The sequence below is a fragment of the Sus scrofa genome, chromosome 1 (genome assembly GCF_000003025.6).
Source record: "Sus scrofa isolate TJ Tabasco breed Duroc chromosome 1, Sscrofa11.1, whole genome shotgun sequence".
Classification (NCBI taxonomy): domain Eukaryota; kingdom Metazoa; phylum Chordata; class Mammalia; order Artiodactyla; family Suidae; genus Sus; species Sus scrofa.
In genome coordinates, this window is record NC_010443.5 from 62,886,616 (window position 1) to 62,911,383 (window position 24,768).

The window sequence follows — 24,768 nt, forward strand, 5'->3', positions numbered from 1 at the left end:
TTTTCTGAGGAATCTTTGTACTACTTTCCACAGTGGTTGCACCAATTTACAATCCCACCAACAGTGTAACAGGGGTCCTTTTTCTCCATACCCTCTCCAGCATTTATTGTTTGTAGATTTTTTGATGATGGCCATTCTGGCTGGTGTAAGGTGATACCTCAGAGTGGTTTTGATTTGCATTTCTCTAATGAGGAGTGATGTTGAACATCCTTTCATGTGTTTTTTGGCCATCTGTATGTCTCCTTTGGAGAATTGTCTATTTAGATCTTCTGCTCGTTTTTTGATTTTTTTTTTTTTTTTTTGGTATTGAGCTGCAGAAGGTGTTTATAAATTTTGGAGATTAATTCCTTGTCAGTTGATTCATTTGTAAATATTTTCTCCCATTCTGTGGGTTGTCTTTTCGTTTTGTTTAGGGTTTCCTTTGCTGTGTAGAAACTTTTAAGTTTAATTAGGTCTCATTTATTTTTGTTATTATTCTTTTTTAAAATGTGCACATATGGGATACATTCATATATGTATATTTCACAATTAAAATTTGTTTAAAAAAATCCACCGAGATTTTAAACAGAGCCTTTAACAAAATTGTTTACATCAGCAACTTTATACTGTGAGCGAGGATTTCCTAATTACTATGTAACCAAACAAAACAGAGAATTCCCTTGGCTTCTGAGGCTGATGCAAGGTGATGACCTTCACCTGTAACCCCTTATTTCAAGAGTTGTACTTCACAGCTGCCTCACTGTTCTCAACGATTTAAGTATTCCCACAGAAATGCGATTTTATACATTTGCAAATTAAAACTGTCCTCTCTGTCGACTTTTAGCTTCCAAGTAGTTTCTTTTTCCTTTCTCTCTCTCTCTCTTTTTTTTTTTTAAAGGCAAACGGTTGCTTAATTTTAAAAGTTTGAAAACATCCAGTGTACTCAGAGCTTTTGCAACTTTTGGACACCTCACATCAAAAAACAGCACTCCTCTATTAGTGAAACTTCTGAGCGGAACCTTAGAAGACTTGGTTTCTAAGAGAGGAATGGGTCATTTCTAGTTGGGGAAAGAGAAGGAAGTCCAGCCCAATGCCACCTTGCCCCTCTGCTCCACTCCTTGGATGCTCAGAAAAAGCTCTCCCCCTTTCACGCATTCGCATTCGTGTTCCTCACAAACCAGAGGCGCCTGTGCCTTGAAACCAGTGCCCCACCCACTCAAAGTCCCGCCCCGCCAGGCCCCGCCCTTCCAGGCTCCCGAAAGCCCTGCGCGCGCCCTTTGGGCGGCGGGGCTGGCTGGGCTCGCAGAAGAGTGGCCGCGGCCTCTGCGTGTTCTTCGCCTTCAACGTTTCCGGCGGCCGAGTCTCTACCGGTAGCTGGATTCCAGACCCTGGTGAGTAGCTGGTAGATTCAGGGCCTTGCAGACATGTTGCGGCCGGCTTTGGGCCCACCCGCGGCGCCTGCGCGCTCACCTGCCTATCAGTCTGCCAACGGCCTTTGACCCCGTGCCCAGAAGGGCGGCCGTGGGCGGAGTCGCGCTGCGAGCCTTGGGATCTCGGGACTTCCCACTTTGTCACTCCTACCCCTTATTTTGTCTGGGTTATTTTTATTGCCTTCTATCCTACTTTATCCCGACCCCGCCGGCCTCGTCTCCACCACTTCTTTGTAGCTGAACCTCCTGTCGCCTTGGTTTTCCTTTCTTTCCCCAAGTTGGGAAGTTCCGGAGTCACGGAAGCTTTTCAGCACCTAGTCCTTTTGTCGGCAAACTCGGCCTTGAGCCTTGGGGCGAGTGGAAAGGTCGGGGCCTGTTGGGCTTGGGCTGCAGCAGGAAGGTGGTGATGGCCGGTCCCTAGACACCTGGGCACCGGGAGAGAGGAGAGCGAGGATGGCGAGACCGTCGCATTGATAGTTTTTCCATTCACCTGTTCACGTTTGGCACTATCATCTTAGACTTATCTTTTACTAAGTCTCAGGATGCATCCATACTGGAATAGTACCTTTTCCCTTTTTTCCAAAGGACCAAATTGAATTCAGGCATTTAGGATAGTTTGTTTTTGTTTCATTTTCGCAAGACCCTACGGATAATATTTAAGGGAAATTGGAAGTGCTTAAAGAAATAATTAAAACAAGGGAGGCTAATGTTAATTATATGACTTTAAAAAAAAAAAGCAAATGGAACAGGGATGAGTACATTAAAGTATTTTTTATGTTTATGTTATTTAGACAGTAGTTTGGAAGAAAAATACAAAATAAAATCTAGATCTTGGTAATATTAAGTCACGTTGTTTGCACATCATTTTTATGACACTGTGTTACTCCATTCATATTGAGCTATATGTAAACCTCGAAAAAATAGTTTTGTACAGTGAGTCTTGTGGGTTTTCAGGACCTACGCATAAAACATTACCAGAGCTCTTGCTGTTAGTCACATGATGAATAGTAAGTGTATAAGAAAATAAGATTTCTTCAGATTAAATGTGGACTGCAGTTTATGAGTAGGTAATGGATAATCATTGTCTTCTAAGCCCATAATCTTTAAATCAAAACGTGACCACATGTCACCAGTTTTCATTTGTCACAATTTACAGTGTTAATAATCTCTATAAACTTGATTTGTCTGAAATGTAGGATGATGGAATGACATAAGAGGAAGAGCTTGAGTTCTAGAGCGGTACTTGCTCTGCTCCACACTAGTTGCTTAACCTCAGACAGGTTACTTAGACACTTGTTAGCCCAGAGGCTTGGAAAAAGTTCCCAACTGCTCTGTACTTTGGTTCTGTCATCTGTAAAATGTTGTTGAAAAGAAGTTCTACTTCATAGATTGCTAAGATTAAAATGGATGAGATTATGCCTAACTCATTTCTTTTGACAAAAGGGTACAAGTGTTTACATTAAAACCAACTTGGGAAGGAACCCTGGGTACAGAAATTGATTTTGAAAATTCCAGGTGTGTCTTCTGGTATTAGTTATGTTTATCTTCAGTGGTTTCTTAGAAAATAATATTAGGAAAAGGGGAAAAAAAATCACCAGAAATCTGTATAAGAACAGGATAGCAGCAAATACTTTTTGAAATTGCAATTGATATCACACTGATTGTGATCACTTATACCTCACCAGGCCTCCAAGTCCAAAACAAACTTTTCAAAGATTAAAAGACCTCCGAGTCACAAAGCACAGTGTAGAAACCACAGAGTTTCAAAAGAACCTATTATGTATTACTTCTCTGCATTATTATGTCATGTAAACTGCCCTTTGAAGATAACAAATTTTAGTTATCTAATACCTTGGGTAGGTTACTGCTTTGGGAAACTGTCTATCTGCAGTTAACTTGTAACTTTTTTTTTCTTTCAAGTGATTGCTGAAACTTTTTTGTTGTTGAAGCCAAATAAATAGTTCCTCCACTCCTTTCCTACTAAAGATCATTAGACCTGTTAGGCATCTCAAGTTTCCTAGCTTTGCTAAGTTGGACTTGGTAATATTTTATTGAAATGGGTTTTTGGTATTTTTGGATCTATTTATCTATAATTCTTCCTATATATGTTCAGTATAGACTTTAAACATGTCCAATGTAGGTATAGTTAATAGAATCTTATTTATATGCATACTTCCCAGAGAGATACCAATATTAAAAATACATATAAATAAGTAGCATGATACAACACATAAAGAAAGAAATGCCAATTTAAAAAGTAAGTAATGCTGTGACAGTAAATTATATGGGAAAGTGAGTTCTTTTCACTTTGGAATCATTAGGAGAGGTGTCACGAAGAGGCAACATTTCAGCTTTGTCTTGAAGAATTAGAGTAGTATTTCAAAAGGTAGCCATATGGAGATGAAGTATTTATTTTATGATTTTTATTTATTATAGTTGATTTAGTGTTCTTTCTATTTCTACTATATAGCAAAGTGATCAGGTTATACATATATACATACATTATTTTCCTCACTTATCCTCAATCATGTTCCATCATAAGTGCCTGGATACACTTCCCTGTGCTACACAGCAGGATCTCATTGCCTATCCGCTCCAAACACAATACTTTGCATCTACTAACCTCCAAATTCCCAGTCCATCCCACTCCCTCCCCTTTCCCGTTGGCAGGTGGTACATATACACAAGTCTGTTCTCCAAGTCCATGTGGTACATATACACAATGGAATACTACTCAGCCATAGAAAAGAACAAAATAATGCCATTTGCAGCAACATGGATGGAACTAGAGATTCTCATACTAAGTGAAGTCAGAAAGAAAGGCAAGTACCATATGATATCACTTATATCTAGAATCTAATGTATGGCGCAAATGAACCTTTCAACAGAAAAGAGATATTTAGAGAGAGTAAACTATGCATTGGTTATTGATTGCTTGCCAGATACTCATCTTTAATAACAATCATCAGAAAAAATAATTGTTCATATTTATTCAGTGTTACAACAAGCCAGAAATGATTCTAAGTGTTTTGCAATACTAACTTCTTTCATCCTCACAGAAATCCTATGGGTGAGGTAATAACTCATTACAAAGGTGAGAAAAGGAGCAGGGAAAAACCAGGTCACATATAGGTGAAATAGCTGAAAGATGCCCAGCGAGAATTTGAACTCAGGCATTTGACTGCAGAGCCCATACTTTTAATCACAATGGTCTGCTGCCTTTATTTAGGTTGAGATGACTTTCTGTTCATTGAGATCTGGAGGTGGGGTTGGAGCCAGGGGATCACCTATAATGATATGATAAACAGTTTTAGTGAATGAATTAAATAAGTAATGTAAAAGGAAAAGAGCGAGCAGCTTAAGAAATTAGATTTATAGGCAAGAGGGGGAAAAAGGCAGCTTTTATAAACAGGTGTTTTGTGTTCATCCTGTAGCTCTGAGGAATAAATATAAAAATATCTCACAACTATTCATTTCTTACATTTCTTCACTGTTCATTTTTAAAAACCCAATTAGTATTTACATTTGATTTAAAATTACCCTTTTGCATTTTATTTCACATATATTTCTTGTGTGATTTACAGCGAACTTTTTAGGTAGCAGGTAATTTTTTTTTTAAGATAAAAAAAAGAACTCAGGGTCACAGAGTTAGGTCAACATAGCTGACTTGAACTTAGATCTTCAAATTCTAAAATCAATATTCTTTCCACTGTATATATCTTGACTCTTGCATGCATTTCACTCCTTTCAGGTGATCAGCATTTCAAAAATCAATGTCTTAGTAATTTCTAAATCCAGTAATTATTTCTTCTGTTCTCTGTGGTTTGTCATTATTCATTAGCATTAATTGTTTCTTTATGAAATACCTAACCCCCAAAAAACTTCTTCCTTAAGAAATGTTCTAATTTTAGAAGACAGCATAAGAAAATATTACTGAAAAATGATTACTCAGAGGTAATCATTCTATGTGTTTAAGTAGACTTCCTCTATATATCTTTAATATAGTTGAGATCATAATTACGTCCCTTTTTTTTTTTTTTCTATTTCATGGCTTGTCAAAATTCTCACTTTCGTTAAGCAAAGGAAAAGATTTGTTTATATCTTGACAACTTGGAGATTTTAGGACCGCAAATCATAGCAGCAGGGCAGAATGTTTGTATCATCTCTTTATTCCTCTGCACAGGGCTGTCACATACATACATAGGCTGTCACTTTCTGCATTCCTGCAGTGCAGAGCTTGAGGGACTGTTGGAGTTTGCCCTTTTCGGAACTAAGCAGGTGTTATGTTAACTGTTCATGTTCTCCCATTTGCTGATGATAATCTTTTTTTTTAATTTCAATTTTCAAATAATTTTAGACAGTGAAGAGTTTCAAAAATAATACAAACAACTCAACAATCCGTTTATTTTTCCTGCATTTTCACCAAATTGTAATATTTTGCCACATGTGCTTTATTATTACACACACATTCATATATTACATTTTATATAATTTTACATAATATGTGTAATAGTTCTACATATGTATTTATGCATACATGTATATGTACACACATATATGTATGCGTGTGTATGCGAGTGTCCTAATATGTTGACTAATGTTTCCTCATGATTAGATCCAGATTAATTTTGATTGAAATATAACAGCAGTGATTCTGTTTTCTTCTTAGGGCATCCTCTCTGTAGACTCATATCTATTTATTCAGAATTAACTGATGAAGTTAATTTTGATCACTTGTTTAAAGTGGTATCTTCTGGGTTCTGCACTGTTAAGTTACTGTGTCTCCCTTCATAGTTAATTAGCTACCTTGAGGGGAGATATTTTGCTGATATGTAGATATCCCGTTCCTCATAAACTTTAATCTCTCATTTCATATCCATTTCCATTAATGAGTCTTTCTTGATACAGTTATTACCATGGTTGTAGTCACATAGTGATAGTCTAATTCCATTATTCTATCTAAATTTATAAGTTGATATTCTGAGTCTTCTTTATTCCATATATTTATTTTCACGTTTAAAAAATCAATATAGAATCATGAATTCCTATTTTAATATCTGTAATTTATTATTAATTATTTTGATGCTAAAATTGTCCCAGATTTAGTCAGTAATTGCCCCTTGAAGTTGGCTCCTGTGTCCTGTGAACATGTCTCTGCATTTTTTGAGTACTTACCAACTTTCAGGCAAGATGAGCCAGGTTCTTATCATACTTTCCTAGCCACATCTTTTGGGGTTTTTTTTTTTTTTTTTTTTTGGTCTTTTTGTCTTTTCCAGGGCTGCACTGCAGCATATGGAGGTTCCCAGGCTAGGGATTGAATCAGAGCTGTAGCCGCCGGCCTACACCAGAGCCACAGCAATGTGGGATCCAAGCCATGTTGCAACCTACACCACAGCTCATGGCAACACCAGATCCTTAACCCACTGAGCGAGGCCAGGGATTGAACCCGCAACCTCATGGTTCCTAGTAGATTTGTTGACCACTGAGCCACAACGGGAACTCCCCTAGCCACATTCTTGAAATCATCATTTCTCCAAGGAACCTGGTTCTGTTAAATAGAGAAGGGTATGTAAAAATCACAATCTTGGCATCAGATGTGTTCATTGTTGCCAAGGTTTCTTTGGTCGTATACTCTCTCAGCAGAGTTAGGAAATAATGTGAATATATTTACATGTGTGCACACAAACACACACCAATTTATTGATCTTTTAAAAGCTATACATCCATACTGATACTGCCAATTATAGTCTGACAACGCAAGTTTCATTTTAACCTCCCACTTTCTACATTTGTAATGCATTTTTTTTGTCAGTAAAACACCTGGGCCCCATTTCCCAACTTAGACTGCTTATTTTTACAATACTCATTATGTATTTAAGAATTGCTAACCAGTATCATTGCAAAAATAATCCACCTACTAATGGGAATTTAACATTTAATTTTTTTTTGTTTTGAGTATATGAAATATAACATGGCTCAAAATGACAGAACTACATAAAAAGGTATACTCAGAGAAAAGTTAACTTTCATTCCTCAGCCCTCTATCCTCTTTTCATCTTTCCATATCTTCCACATGGTTTCCCTCTACCCACTGTAGATAATCAACCTTATTATATTCTTGTTTTTCTGTGTTTCTTTTGCTCACTTTAGAAAATGTATCTTTTTATTTGCATTTTGCTTTTTTCAGTATATCCATAAAATCCCTTTATGTCAACTCAAAGAGCTCTTCATTTTTTTCTGAGTATTCAACATTGTACAATTATAAACAATGCTGTATATAAATTTATTTACTACTATGTTGTGTATTTTCAAGGTAAATTCCATGAAGTAGGGTTGCTGAGTCAAAAGAAAATGGTTGTGTAATTGTTAGATATTTTCAGATTCATAAAAAGGTTGTACAAATATGTATTCACTAGCAGTGTATGGGAGTGCTTGTTTTCTCACTGTCTTGTCACCAAGATGTGTGTGTGTTTTTAAGATTTTACTGGAATATAGTGACTCACAGTGTTGTGTTAGTTTCAGATGTCCAGCAAGGTGAATCAGTTATACATATACATATATTCTTTTTCAGATTTTTTTTCCCATATAGGCCAGAGTATTGAGTAGATCCCCCCGTGCTATAGGTAGGTTCTTCTTACTTAACCATTATATATATAGCAGTGTGTATATGCCAATCCCATCCTCCCAGTTTATCCCTCCCTTCAGCATTTCCCCTTTTGTAATCATAAGTTTGGTTTTAAAATCTTAAGAGTCTGCTTCTGTTTTGTGAACAGGTTTTTTTGTATCATCTTTTATTAGATTCCACATGTAAGCAATATCATGATATTTGTCTTTGTCTGTCTTACTTTACTTAGTAAGGTAATTTCTATGTCCATCCATGATGCTGCAAATGGCATTATTTTGTTCTTTTTATGGCTAATATTCCATTGTATATATGTGGCACATCTCTTTTATCCATTCCTCTGTTTATGGACATTTAGGTTGCTTCCATGTTTTAGCTGTTAGAAATAATCCTGCAGTGAGCATTGGTGTGCATATATCTTTTCAAATTATGGTTTTCTCCAGATATATTCCCAAGAGTGGGATTGCTGGATCATATGGTAGTTCTGTATTTAGTTTTTTTAAGTGAAAAGACAACTTATGGAATGGGAGAAAATAGTTACAAATGATGCAACTGACAAAGGCTTAATTTCCAAAATATACAAACAACTCATACAACTCAACAATAAAGCAAAAAACCCAATCAAAAAATGGGCAGAAGACCTAAATAGACATTTTTCCAAAGAAGACGTACAGATGGCCAGTAGCACATGAAAAAAATGCTCAGAACAAATGGTGGGGGAAAAAATGTAATTGTAATGTATACATGTAAGGATAACCTGACCCCCTTGCTGTACAGTGGGAAAATAAAAAAAAAAAAATTATAAAAAAAATGCTCAGCATCACTAATTATTAGAGAAATGCAAATCAAAACTACAACGAGGTACCACCTCACACTGGTCAGAATGTCCATTATTAATATGTCTACAAATAATAAATGCTGGAAAGGGTCTGTCAAAAAGGTAACCCTCCTGCACTGTTGGTGGGAATGTAAATTGGTATAATGGCTATGGAAAACAGAATGGATATTCCTCAGAAAACTAAATATAGAACTGTCATATGATCTAGCAGTTCCATTCCTGGGCATATATCTGGACAAAACTGTAATTCAGAAAGTTACATGCACCCGTATGTTCAGTGCAGCAGTATTCACAATAGTCAAGACATGAAAACAACCCAAATACCCATTGACAGATGAATGGATTAACATGGGGTACAAATGTACAATGGAAAACTATTCGCAGTAAAAAGAACAAAATAATGCCATTTTGCAGCAACATGGATGCTACTAGAGATCTCACACTAAGTGAAATAAGTGAGAAAGAAAGACAAATTCCATATGATATCACTCATATGTGGAATCTAAAATATGTCACAAATGAACCTATCTACAAAACAGAAACAGACTCATAGACATGGAGAACAAACTTGTGGTTGCCAAGAGGGAGGGGGGAGTGTGATGGACTAGGTGTTTGGGGTTAGTAGATGCAAACTATTACACTTAGAATGGATAAGCAAAGAGATCATACTGGATAGCACAAGGAGCTGTAGTCTCTTAGGATAGACCTTGATGGAAGACAATATAAGAAAGGGAATGTATATATATATATGTACAACTGGGTGGGTCACTTTGCTGTTCAGCAGAAATTGGCAAAACATTGTAAATCAACAATACTTTAATAAAAATTTTTAATATAGTTTTGTAAGGAACCTCCATACTGTTTTCCATAATGTTTGTAACAATTTACATTCTCACCAACAGTGTGGGAGGGTTCCCTTTTCTCCACACCCTCTCCAGCATTTATTGTTTGTAGACTCTTTTTTTTTTTTTTTTTTTTTTTTTCTTTTTAGGGCTGCACCTGTGGCATGTGGAAGTTCCAAGGCTAGGGGTCAAATGGGTGTTGCAGCTGCCAGCCACAGTCACAGCAACGTGGGATTCAAGCTTCCTCAGTGACCTACACCCTAGCTCACTGCAACACCAAATTCTTTACCTACTGAGCAAGGCCAGGGATCAAACCTGCATCCACATAGATACTAACCACAGGTTTTTATACCACTGAAGCACAACAGGAACTCTCGTTATAGACTTTTTGATGATGGCCAGTCTGACTTGTGTGAGGTGATAATAACCTCATTGTAGTTATGATTTGCATTTCTCTAATAATTAGTGGTGTTGAGCATCTTTTCATGTGTGTTTTGGGTGTCTTTGGAGAAATGTCTATTTAGATCTTCTGCCCTTTTTTGATTGTGGTTTTTTTTATATAAAGTTGTATGAGATGTTTGTATATTTTGGAGCTTAATATACACACATCTTGTCAGTAGCTTTGTTTGCAAAGATTTTCTCCCATTCTGTGGATTGTCTTTTTGTTTTCTTTATGGGTTCAAACTCTGCTATAATAAACCTTTGTGTGGTTTTAATTTAATTTACATTTTTGTCATTTTGAATGACATACAAGATCTTGCAAATATTTTCATTCATTATTTCAGTTGTCCTTTCAATTTTATGTGTGTGTGTATATATATCTTTTAAAATAATGCAGTTAAATTAACCTCTATTTATTTATTGCATCTGAATTCTGAGTTATAAGTATCAAAAGTCTTTCACTATACTAAGGATATAGGGAATTCAGGTGGGATTATGTAAGTATTTGAATGATTCTGAGCCCTACACTTTACGTTATTCTTTGAGAGATAAGAAATAGGGAGGTTATTTAACACCTCTGACTCAAAAGTAGTAGCAGAGAAGCTGAGACTATCAGTAAATAGTGGCATCTGAGAAGATGAACAGGTCTTTCAGTAGTTTCATGGCTCTGTGGGAACTAAAATTAGAATTCAGGGCACTTCCAAGGCCCGTTCTAGATGAGGGATTTTGATAAATACCTATGACTTTGATTTCAAAACTCATGGGTATGAGAGAGTAAAGATGAATCAGAAATAAGACAAATATTTACAACACCTTAACATTAGTTTTTAAAATTTCAATCTCTGATTATAAGATCATCTTCCTCTACCCTAGAAGTCTTCAGGAAGCAAAAATAATTGGAGTTCCCTTCGTGGCTCAGTGGTTAATGAACCCGACTAGTAACCATGAGGTTGCGAGTTTGATCCCTGGTCTTGCTAGTGGATTAAAAAAAAAAGCAAAAATAAGCTTTCTCAGAAGGAAAATAACATACAGGGCCTCACATTGTCTCTGAAAATGTTCCTACATGATGCTAGCATACAAAAAAGAATACTGTCAAGATATTAAGAGGAAAAAGCTAAACAGGTAATAGAAACAGAGCCCTAAGGTCCAAATTCAGGTTATTAGAAGTAGACTTACAATAAATGCGATTGAAAAATTCAAGGAATTATAAGAGAAGAAAATTTTAGCAGAGAGTAAATGTCTTAGAGAAAATTCAAATGGAAATTCTAAGACTGAAATTAATAAGTCATAGCCGAAGAAAATTAGAAAACTGATAGTTCAGAAGTAAATATTCAGACTAAAGCATGGAGAGACAAAAGAGGGAAAATTTTTTTTTAAAAGAATGTTTAAGAAACACATGGGACATAAAATTCTGATATGTGTAGTGTATTCCATGATGACAGGTGAGAGATCAAGAGAGCAATAATTGAGCAAAGGCAGTATTTGGAGAGATAGTGTTCAAAGCTAAGGAAAGATATCAACCCACAGATGGAAAAGGCACTTTGAACCTAAAGTAGGATAAATGTTAAGAGGACCATACTCCTATATATTCCATAGGAAAACAAGTAAAAACCAAAGGAGAAGAAAAAAATATTAAAAGTAGCCAGAGAAAAAGAAAACACATTATTTTTAAAGTCTTTAAGGAATCAAGAAGAAGAAAAAGAGAATAGTAGCTGAGTTTTCATCATAAGCACTCAAAGGCAGAAGGTAATGGGTGGTGCTGAAAGAAAATAATTACCAATATTGAAGTCAATATAAATAACTAAAAATGAAGGAGAAATAAAGATATTTTCAAACAGGTTAACTAATATGAAAAGGGTATCAGTAGCAGACCAAGACTAATGGCCCTATTAAAGGGAATTATTAATTCACCCTAAAGGAGATTATTTTGAATGGAAATATGGAAATATTTTCAGCACAGTACAGTACCTGAAGGGGTTTAAGATGTCTATACAGCACAATACACTATCTGGAGGGGTTTTCTATGTAAAAATATAGAAAAACACAAAGTTAGGGCAGGGATAAAGGAGCACAAAAGTTGGGGCAGGGATAAAGGAATCAACGTATTCTAAGTGTGTTTTCACTGTTTAAGAAATAGTACGGGAGTTCCCGTTGTGGCGCAGTGGAAACGAATCTGACTACTGACCATGAGGATATGGGTTTGATCCCTGGCCTTGCTCAGTGGGTTAAGGATTCGGCATTGCTGTGAGCTGTGCTGAAGGTCACAGACACGACTTGGATCCTGTGTTCCTGTGGCTGTGGCATAGCCTGGCAGCTGCAGCTCTGATTTAACCCCTAGCCTGGGAGCTTCCATATGCCACAGATGAGGCCCTAAAATGCAAAAAAAGAAAAGAAAAGAAACAGCAAAGTTGTACTTCACACTGGATTTTGACAAGTTAGAGTACATACTGTAATCGCTAAGATAACTAACAGTAAAAGTATGTATGATTAACAGAGAAATAGGGAAGAATGAAATAACTAAAAAGAAAGTAAGAGAGAAGATAGAGCCTGTAAGAAGGAAACCAAAAGAAAAGCAAATAGAAGGTAAGGATAGATTTAAGGGTAAGAGTAAGGAGTAGATTTTAAACTGTATTATCTATATTTGTAGAATTGTAAATGTGCTGAATACTGTCATTATCGGACAAAGACTATTTGAAGAACCAACAGTAACAATAGAGGAATGTCATATTTAAGAAAAAATTTAATCATTTAAGGTGACAAATGCTAAAAATGATACTCTGTGCCAACATGAACCAAATAAAATCTGTTAAAGCTATACTAATATCAAACAGTGGACTTTATGTCATAACCTTTCAATAGAGAAGGAAAGGAACATTTTATTATAAAATAAGATTTAAAACTTTAGGAAAATATAAGTCCTAAATTTGTTTCCACATAATAACATCAATGAAAATTATGTAATGTAAGCAGTTACAGACATGCCTAATGATAGTTGGTAATTTTTAACACGAGTCGAAAAAAGATGGGTGAGGATAAGAAAAATATAACCAACATATTATATTAGCGTATTTGGTTTGATAAACAGGTAGAACTCTGTAACACTAACTGCAGGATATATATTCTTTTCAGGTGCATATGGGGTACTTGACAAAATTGTTCATTGTTGAGCCTTAAAGAAAGTCTCTACATATTTCAAGGGATTGAAATCACACAGGGGGATGTTTTCAGTTTACTCACACTAGAAATCAATAACAAAAAGAATCTCTTGGGAGATTTTCCTATTTTTATAAATTTATAAATGTCATCAAAGAATAAATCATAATGAACATTAGAATATATTTTGAACAAAGTAGTCATGAAAATACAGAAGTGAAAAACTCATACTGCTGAAGATGTACTTAGAGGTAAAGTTATAATATTAACTGCATTTTTAGGAAGGTACAAAGAAATTTGGAGATGATAGCAGTAGCAGAGGTATAGCATTTAAATCTTCCTGAAATTGAGAGTTCCCTTTGTTGCTCAGTGGGTTAAGAACCTGACATAGTATGCATTAGGATGTGGGTTTGATCCCTGGCCTTTCTCAGTGTGTTAAGGATTCAGTGTTGCCACAAGCTGTGGCATAAGTTGCAGATGTGGCTTGGATCCCACGTTGCTGTAGCTGTGGCATAGGTCAGCAACTGCAACTCCGATTTGACCCCCTAGCCTGGGAACTTCCATATGCTGCAGGTATGGCCCTAATACTAACAAACAAAAAAAACCAACTTTCTGAAATCATTAAAAGAATAAAATGAAAACAAAACTACTATAACAAAAACTGAAGTGAGAGTTGATCTCCACAGATCCCCAAAATACAAGTTAATGGGGTCAGCTTACTAGTAACTAAAAAGGACATATTGTTTCTCTGTGCCGGTGAAAACAGAGGGAAGCAGTAGTTTAACTGCTTGAGATCTGAGAACAGGAAGATCCCTGTATATGTATTAATTGGAAAGAGTGACAGTTCAACTTGAGTAGTGCCTGCAGTGGAGGATGGGGGCTTTGAAGTCATATTTTTTCATCTTTTTTAAAAATTTAATTAATTTTATTACATTTATAGTTGTACAACAATAATCACAAGCCAATTTTATAGCATTTCCATCCCAAACCCTAGCTCACACCCCCATCCCCAACCTGTCTCCTTTGGTAACCGTAAGTTTTCCAAAGTCTGTGAGTCAGTCTGTTATGCCATTTTCTCTATGAAATACAAGGCATGGTTGTGTGAAGAGAATAAAGGAAATTGGTAATGTAGAAGTAGGGTTGATGAAAAATGAGAAGGAATGAAATCATTCTTTTGAGATTAGGTAAGTGTAAGTACTGGGGTGTAGTAATAGATTTGTTAAGCCGTCTTAAATATCTGAAATTTATAATCATAAATTCAGAGGGAAAAGTCAGAGTGGTGTGTGTTTTTCTCTAGTATCATTTTTTGGTTCTGGATCAAGGTCAAGAAAGGCATCGTTTATTTGAGATTATACCAGGTAAGTATTAAGAAAGGAGAGAAATAAAGGAAATTATGGATATATTTGTCTCTTGGTATCTGTGAGGGGAGCTGGGATTAGTTCTAGGAGTGGGTACCAAAATTTATGTATGCTCAAATCACTTAGTAAAATGGCGTAGTACAGTTGGTCCTCTGTATCTGTGGGTTCCTCCTCTTTGGATTCAGCAAACCATGTGTGCCAACTGTATTTGCAAGTGAGGAATTTCAATGCTGGATTGTAGGCTACAAACTGCTTCATTAGAGATAAAACAAAACAAAACAAAAAAATAATGAAGAAGTGGTGGAATCAGTGGATTAGGCATCTCAATAAGGTCAAGGAATTGATTGACTGAATGAGAGTACTAAAACAGAGAAGGTTAGAGCTTTGAAGGTTATGTTTAGAAAAATGTAAAAAAGTGAAGTACATATTTTGGAGTGGATAATGATTAAAAATGACAAGATCAAATTTATGAGTATGACACATGAGTTGGTGAAGTGGGATGGAAGAACAACAGGTCATAAGAAATGAGAGGCACTAAAAGAATGAGTTGTAATTCCATTTAATGACTAAGCTTTTAATATACTTTTAAGCATTTCCTTTTTAAACAAAGTTTTAATTTTATATTTATATTTAGAAATCTTAGTCTCTCTATATCAAATATTCCCTTTTTACATTCAGTACATATAAAATCTCTCCAAATGATGAAAAATATATTTACTTAAATAAAATTCCTAAAATCTTTATCTGACAAAATGTAACTGTGTTATTTCCAAACAAAAACTATTCAGTCTAGCTGTAGATTCTTTTGTAGATATTAATATTTGATTACATAATTTGTCACAATATACTTTAAAACTTTTCATTGTAACACTATTTTAGTTTTCATTTTGAATACATTGGAAAATATGGTTAATACCACTTACTAATTAACATTTTCCAATACATTACAGCCAAACATTTACCATTTTGGATTTTAAAGCATGACATCATGGCAAAGTTTCGAAGAAAGACTTGCATCGTTTTGTTACTTTTTATTCTATTTATTTTCTCTCTGATGATGGGTTTAAAAATGCTGAGACCAAATAAAGCTGCTTTTGGAGATCCCTTTGGACTTGACCTTCTTCCAGAAATTCGTCAACACTCTCATTTGGTGAAAACTTTTGATTCCCAAAAGAGTGACAAAATCAACAGTGAAACAAACAGCAAGAATTTAAAAAGTGTTGAAATCACCATGAAACCTTCCAAAGGCTCTGAACCTTACCCAGAAGAACGGCCACCTCTGAATTATTATTTGCATGTATTTTATTACAGTTGGTATGGAAATCCACAATTTGATGGTAAATATATACATTGGAACCATCCAATCCTGAAGCATTGGGACCTTAGAATAACCAAAAAATATCCACAAGGGACACACAACCCCCCAGATGACATTGGCTCCAGCTTTTACCCTGAGTTGGGAAGTTACAGCTCTCGGGATCCTTCTGTCATTGAGACTCACATGAAACAAATGTACTCAGCTTCAATTGGTAATTATTTTAATGTGTCTGTTTAGATGTGTTTTGTGTGTATGTATATGTGTATAAATTTTTGTAGAACGTTAATTCCTAACTACTCTTCACTATGTTATTAATTACAATTTTAAACTTAAAAACTATGAATTAAACAATGTTAAGCATCTTTTAACACTAACATGTTCATACTAACATTTCTGGATTTTTTTTTTATTGATTTCTAATTTAATGCTCTTTCTGAATTTTATTAAATTATGACTGACATAAGGTACAATTAATTCTCTCACTTTGATATACATCTATTTAAATATCACCCCAATTATGAAGTAAAATATTCACTAGCCCCCCCCCCAATTTTTGTCATGTATTCCTTATGTAGCTCTTCCTACAACCCAGGAAACTATGTATCTGGGTTGAGTAGTAGTTGTAAATATTCCATTATTACATAAAACAGAATCTAACACTTATGTGTATGTGTGGCAGTGTATGTCTTTTGTTCAGAATGCTATTTTGAAATTTACCCATGTTGTTAACTATACCAAAAATTTAGTCATTATTATTACTGAGTAGTATTCCGCTGTATAATAGTTAGCTTCTGCAGTCATTCACCTTGATGGATAACAGTTAGCTTCTGCAGTCATTCACCTTGATGGATAACAGTTAGTTTCTGCAGTCATTCATCTTGATGGATATTTATGCTATTTCAAATTTTAGACATGCAGCATATAATTTGGTCTTTTTAAAAACTAGTCTGACAATCTCTTCTTTTTTAACTCCTCTGTTTACTTCATTTCTATTTAATATATTAATGGTATGGTTGATTTTAAGTATTTCATTTTGCTATTTAACTATTTATCCCTTCTGTACCCCTCCTTTTTTCTACCTTTTCTTGTATTGAAAATGTTTATTCCTGAGTGAAATGAGCCAGAAAGACAAAGACAAATACCATATGGTATCACTTATAACTGGAATCTAATATCCAGCACAAATGAACATCTTAGAAAAGAAAATCATGGACTTGGAGAAGAGACTTGTGGCTGCCTGATGGGAGTGGGAGGGAGTGGGAGGGATCGGGAGCTTGGGCTTATCAGACACAACTTAGAATAGATTTACAAGGAGATCCTGCTGAATAGCATTGAGAACTTTGTCTAGATACTCATGTTGCAACAGAAGAAAGGCTGGGGGAAAAATGTAGTTGTAATGTATACATGTAAGGATAACCTGACCCCCTTGCTGTACAGTGGGGGAAAAAAAAAAATAGCACATGAAAAACAAAACAAAACAAAAAAAAGAAAATGTTTATTCCATTTTATAATAATCTCTGGCTTATTAGATATTTTCCTTCATTTTATTTAGTGATTTCTTTGAAGTTTACAATATACACCTTTAACATAACTGATGGGAAATCAAAAATTATTCATATTGTTTTCACCACTTCCCCTCAAATTTCTCTTCCCTCTAACTCTGGCACTCCAATTACACACATTTACATAGAGCAATGTTGTCCAAGAGGTAAATAATATGGAAAAGTTTGTATTTGGGTGCCTGAAAATTCTTCAGTTAATTAATATACCCTTTATAACCTCTCCCCCCCGTTTTTGTTTCCCCTAGGATGTGTCACTTATGTATGTTTATATATTTATAATACATATAAATATAAAAATATACCATTGACATATTGTATATGTTATAATTTTTTATTAAAATATAGTTGTTTCTTCAATTTATGTTGTACAGTAGAGGGACCCAGTCACACACAGTTCCCTGTGCTGTACAGTAGGGTCCCATTGCCTATCCATTCCAAAAATAACAGTTTGCATCCAAAAACCCAAACTGCCTATCCATCCCATCCCCTCCCCCCTCCCCCTAGGAATCACAAGTCTGCTCTCCTTGGCCAGGATCTGTTTCTGTTTTGTAGATACGATCATCTTGTGCCATATTTTAGATTGCACAAATAAGTGATACCGTATGGTTTTTGTCTTTCTCTTTCTGGCTTACTTCACTTAGTAGGAGAATTTGTATTCCATCCTTGTTGCTGCAAATGGCATTAATTTGTCTTTTCTTATGGCTGAGTAGTATTCCATTGTATGTATGTGCCACATCCTCTTAATGCATTCATCTGTCAATGGACATTTAGGTTGTTTCCATGTCTTGGCTATTGTGAATAGCACTGTGATGAACATAGGGGTGCATGTATCTTTTTGAATGTATATGTTATAATTTTAATTGTCATTAAAGAAAGAAAATCTTCAGTTCGTATTAGTTTTATGGTTGTCTAATGTTTATAAAGAACTTCCTTCCATATATTATTTTACTGATAAATAATATTTATGAACATGAGTTGCTTGAAAACGTCAGCAATACAGTTTTAATTTTAAATGTTGACAGTTTCACTATTGATGCAAATATTTTATTTCTCTGGTAGATTTTATATTGGGGAAATTTTTTTTCTTAATTTTATAATGCTTTTTGTTTTTTCCATTATAGCTGGTTTACAGTGTCCTGTCAATTTTCTACTGTACAGCAAGGTGACTCAGTTATACATACATGTATACATTCTTTTTTCCCACATTATCATGCTCCATCATAAGTGACTAGACATAGTTCCGAGTGCTATACAGCAGGATCTCATTGCTAATCCATTCCAAAGGCAATAGTCTGCATCTATTACCCCAAGCACCCCATCCATCTCACTCCTGCCCTCTCCCCCTTGGCAATCACAAGTCTGTTCTTCATGTCCATGATTTTCTTTTCTATGGAAAGTTTCATTTGTGCCATATGTTAGATTCCAGATACAAGTGATATCATATGGTGTTTGTCTTTATGATTTACTTCACTTAGTATGAGAATCTCCAGTTCCATCCATGTTGCTGCAAATGGCGTGATTTCATTCTTTTTTATGGCTGAGTAGTATTCCATTGTGTATATATACCACATCTTAATCCAGTCATCTGTTAATAGACATTTAGGTTGTTTCCATGTCTTGGCTGTTGTGAATAGTGCTGCAGTGAACATACAGCTGCATGTGTCTTTTTCAAGGAAAGTTTTGTCTGGATATATGCCCAAGAGTGGGATTGCTGGGTTATATGGGAGTTCTATGTATAATTTTCTAAGGTACCTCATACTTTTTTCCATAGTGGCTGTACTGATTTACATTCCCACTAACAGTGCATGAGGGTTCTACCAGGGAAAAATTTAAGAAAACACTTGTTGGTAGTAAAAGTGACAGTACAATTCATCTGTGAATAAATTATTTCCTTTTCAGTTAAAAGGTGAACTATAGTTGCTAATGTTTTGTTGAGAATTTGTGCATCTGTGTCCATCAGAGTTATTGCTCCATTCTTGTAGAGTCTCTGTCTACTTTGGTATCAGGAAAATGTAGGCTCATAGAATGAATTGGAAAGTGTTCCCTCCTCTCCAGTTTTTTGGAAAATTTTGAGAAGGACTGGCATTAATTCCTCTTTAAATGTGTAGTAAAATTCACCAGTGAAGCCATGTGATCCTGAGGTTTTCTGGGTTAGGTAGCTTTTGTAGTAGTTCAGTCGTCTTGCTTTATAGGTCTGTTTAGACTGTTTCTTCCTGGTTCAGGCTTAGAAGGTTATATAGTTCTAGAAACCTATGTATTTCTTCTATGGTTTCTATTTGGTTGATGTGTATTTGCTTATAGTAGTCTCTTGTGATTCTGTATATTTCTGTATAATTTCTTTCGTTTCTTATTTGAGTCATCTCTTATTTTCTTAGCAGTCTTTGTAAAGGTTTGTCAGCTTTAAGTATCTTTCTGAAAAACCAATTCTTAGTTTTGTTGATTTTTCTTTTGTTTTTTCGGACCATATTTTTCTGCTCTGATCTTAATTATTTCTTTCCTTCTGCTAACTTTGGGCTTAGTTTGCTCTTTTTCTAGTTCCTCGAGGTGTAAAGTTAGGTTGTTATTTGTAATTTTTCCCATTTCTTAACACCTCCTTTTGTCACTATAAGCTTTCCTCTCAGAACTGCTTTTGCAGCATCCTAAAGGTTTTGCTATGATGTGTTTTTATTTTAATTTGTTTCAAGATAATCTTTGATTCCCATTTTCGTTTCTTTTTTCACATTGGCTGTTCAAGAGTTTGTCGTTGAGTTTTCATGTATTTGTGGATTTTCCAGATATTTTGATTATTACAAGTATAGCTTCCTGGCTTTCTTTTGGATTCTACATGCATGGGATATCTTTTCATCCCTTAACTTTGAGCATATATGCATCCTTAAAGCTTTGTTGTTGTCATTCTACAGTTGAGTCTTTTTTTTTTTTTTAAATCCTTCTAGCCACTTATGTACCTTTTAATTGGGGAAATCAATCCATTTACATATAGAGTAATTATTAATATGTAAGGACTTATTAATGCCATCTCACCAATTACATACTGGTTTTGTATTTCCGTTATTTTTTCTCTTTCTGCCTGTATTTGTAAATTGGTTATTTTCCATGATGGTGTGCTCTTCCCCCACACCCCTTTTTGTCTTCTGTGAATCTGCTCCAGTTTTTGCTTTGTTGTTACCAAGGGTGTTACATAAAGCATCTTACTCCAATTCAGCTTATTTTTAACTCTCTGAAGTTTTAACCGTACTGCTCTTCCCTTTATATTATTGATGCCACAGTTTACCTCTCTTTTGTTGTATATTCATTAACAGCTTCTAGTAGTTATACTTATTTTTCCTCTTCTTTCATTTAACCTTTATACTATAGTTGAATAGTTAACAAATTGCCCTACTATATAACTATAGTTTTTAAATCTGTGTATTTCTCATCTTTACCAGTGTTGTATAATGTTTTTATATTTTCATGTGGCTTATTATCTTTTTTGCATTTCAGCTTTAAGAACTCCTTTCAGCATTTCTTTCAAGGCTAGTCTAATGGTAGTGAATTCCCTAAACTTTGTTTTCCTAGGAAGGCCTTTTCTTTTCTTTTATATCTGAAGGATAACTGTGCTAGATTAAGTATTCTTGGCTGGCCATTTTTATCTTTCAACTCTTCAAATATGTCATCCTACTGTCCCTTGGCCTGAAGGGTTTCTGTAGAGAAATCTATTGATAGCCTAATGCCTAAAAGGTTCAAATCCTTTTTTTCCCTGCCATTAATATTTTGGAGAATGTCTTTTTGTGTTGCAATAATAGGATGATCTATTAGCTTTGTAGACTTGTATGTCCAGGTCTTTCCTTAGATTTTGGAAGTACTCAGCTATTAGTTCTTTAAATTAACTCCCCGCCCATCCTTTCTCTGTCTGGAATCCCAGTTATCCTGATATTTTTCTTCTTGATGGATATCCATGGATTATGTAGACTTTCCTTGCTCTTTTATAATCTAAATTCCTTCTTCTCTGCTATTTCAGAAATTCTATCCTCCAAGTCATCTATTCTTTGTTCATTTGCTCTGTCCTACTGCATATTTTCTCTATTCCATAGTTTCAGTTTGTTCTTTGAGTTTTTAGCTCCAGAATTTTGTTTTTTTTCCTATAATTTCTTTCTCTTTAATGAAGAATCATTTTATTCAAATATTTTATTCTCAATTTATTTGAATTGTCTTTCTGAATTTTCTTGAAACTTGTTGAGTTCCTTCAGAACAGCTAATTTGAATTCTTTTATTTTTTAATTTGTAATTTTTTTAATATAATAATTTTTATTTTTTCCATTATACCTGGTTTACAGTGTTCTGTCAGTTTTCTACTGTGCAGCATGGTGACCGAATTACACATTCATGTATACATTCTTTTTTCTCATATTATTATGTGCCATCATAAGTGACCAGACATAATTCCCAGTGCTACACAGCAGTATCTCATTGCTAATCCATTCCAAAGGCAGTAGTCTGCATCTGTTAACCCCAAGCACCCCATCCATCCCACTGCTTCCCCCTCCACCTTGGCAACCACAAGTCTGTTCTCCAAGTCCATGATTTTCTTTTCTGTGGAAAGGTTCACTTGTGCCATATGTTAGATTCCAGATGTAAGTGATATCATATGGTATTTGGCTTTCTCTTTCTGACTGATTTCACTCAGGATGAGAGTCTCTGGTCCCATCCATGTTGCTGCAAATGGCATTATTTTGTTCTTTTTTATGCCTGAGCAGTATTCCATTGTGTGTTTATACTATATCTTCCTAATCCAGTCATTTAGGTTGTTTCCCTGTCTTGGCTATTGTGAATAGAGCTGCAGTGAACATGCAGCTGCATGTGTCTTTTTCAAGGAAAGTTTTGTCTGGATATATGCCCAAGAGTGGGATTGCTGGGTTATATGGGAGTTCTATGTATAATTTTCTAAGGTACCTCTAATATGTTCTCCATAGTACCAGCTTACATTCCCATTAAAATTGCATGAGTGTTCCTTTTTTTCCACACCCCCTCTAGCATTTGTTATTTGTGGACTTCTTAATGATGGCCATTCTGACTGGTGTGAGGTGGTATCTCATGGTAGTTTTGATTTGCATTTCTCTAATAATCACAGATGTTGAGCATTTTTTCATGTGCTTGTTGGCCATCTGTATCTCTTCCTTGGAAAAATATCTGTTCAGGTCTTTAGCCCATTTTTCAATTGGGTTGTTGTTGGTTTTTTTTGCTGTAGAGTTGCATAAGTTGTTTGTATATTCTAGAGATTAGACCCTTATCTGCTGCATTGTTTAAAACTATTTTCTCCCATTCTGTAAGATGTCTTTTTGTTTTCTTTTTAGTTTCCTTTGCTGTGCAAAAGCTTGTCAGTTTGATTAGGTCCCATTGGTTTATTTTTGCTTTTATTTCCGTTGCTTTGGGAGATGGACCTGAGAAAATATTCATAAGGTTGATATCAGAGAATGTCTTGCCTATGTTCTCTTCCAGGAGTTTGATGGTATCTTGTCTTATATTTATGTCTTTCAGCCATTTTGAGTTTATTTTGGTTCATGGTGTGAGGGTATGTTCTAGTTTCATTGATTTTCATGCAGCTGTCCAGGTTTCTCAGCAATGCTTGCTGAAAAGACTGTCTTTTTCCCATTCTCCTTAAACTTTTTTGAAAGGTTGAAGAAGGAACACTGCCAAAGACATTCTGTGATTCTACCATCACCCTAATTCCAAAACCCCAGACAAAGATACCACCAAAAAGGAAAACTATCGGCTAATATCTTTGATGAATATATACACAAAAATTCTCAACAAAATTTTAGCCAACCGAATTCAACAACGTATAAAAGAGATCGTACACAATGACCAGGTGGGATTCATCCCAGGTGCACAAGGATGGTTCCACATATACAAATCAATTAACGTCACACATCACATTAACAAAAGAAGTCAAAAACCACATGATCATCTCAACATATGCAGAAAAAGCATTTGACAAAGTCCCACATCCATTAGGATCAAAACTCTTACCAAAATGGTCATAGAGGGAACATTCCTGAATATAATCAAAGCCATTTATGACAAACCCACAACAAATATAATACTCAATGGAGAAAAGCTGAAAGCCTTCCCACTAAAATCTGGAACAAGACAAGGATGCCCGCTCTCATCACTGTTAATTTGAATCTTTATTAGTTAAATCATATATTCTGTGCCTTCTAGCTTGGTCCTGGAAAATACTATTTTCTTTTTGTGATGCCATGTTACCTTGATTTTTTTATAGTTTGTCTGGATATATGTTGGTACTGTCCCATTTGAAATAGTACATATCTCCTTAACTCTGCTTGTGCCTTTAGCTTATGACATGTTATCTTTATAGTGTTGATATTTAAGTTTTTTCCCCTGTGAAGGTGCACCTCCTTCACCATACTTCTTACCTCTTGTGGGCAGACTTTTATCCTTTTATGTCTACTCAGCTTTTTATATTTCACCAGACTGGCTGTTGGAAACCTGTTTTGCTTAAAGCCACTAAATTTGTGTTAATTCATTACAGTAAGAACAGAAAACCAATACTCTTAGCAAAACATAGTTCACTCTATGTCTTTAAAATTATCTTCCCTTTACTTCAGTTTAAGCAATAAATATTTAGAGTTTCTACCATGTCCCACTCTTGGGCTAGATTCTAGGCACAAAAAGATAAATAAGTCACACTTCCTGGACTTCCCCTTGTTTTCTTCACTAGTACTTCAAAAGCACTAGGTGAAAACTAAAAATATTTTCTAAAGATAGAAATTATCAGTTTTTATAAGGCCACAATTCTTATTTCTGTATCTCTTGCCTTTAAAATTTATACATAAAGGTAGATGAAATAGAACTTATAATAAGATGAATTAGGTATTTGAAGTTTAAATGAGCCTATTAATATCTAACACACTGTCATAAATTTTCCTTTTAGAGTAACCGTGTTTGTGTTAAGTATAAAATGCATATCTATGTAGATTGGTGATAGTTTCATACTGCTTTAGATATCTGAGTTTAGTTTTACTAAATGCTTTATCTCTTGGGTGTATACTGTGTTGTTTTTTGTTTTGTTTTTGTATGCCTTGTAATTTTTTCTTGAAAGTGTTTTATTTTTTGTAGGCTCATAGAGACTGTGGAAAGTACTTTTTTATCTCTGGAAAATGGGCCTGCCTTTCTTTGTACTAAGCCTGTAACATGGGCATTTTTCACTTTATTTGTTAAGAAAACT

The 24,768-nt window shown here is 35.0% G+C and overlaps 1 protein-coding gene across 1 annotated transcript in view; it reads left to right on the top strand.

Moving 5' to 3' along the window:
* The window catches only part of MANEA (mannosidase endo-alpha), a 57,898-nt gene continuing 34,203 nt past the window's right edge, over positions 1,074-24,768 (top strand). Inside the window, exons 1-2 of the mRNA XM_001927384.4 lie at positions 1,074-1,370; positions 15,614-16,192. Of these exons, the coding sequence (XP_001927419.1) occupies positions 15,652-16,192 (541 nt within the window). The 5' untranslated portion in view covers positions 1,074-1,370; positions 15,614-15,651. The remainder of the gene's footprint in view (positions 1,371-15,613; positions 16,193-24,768) is intronic.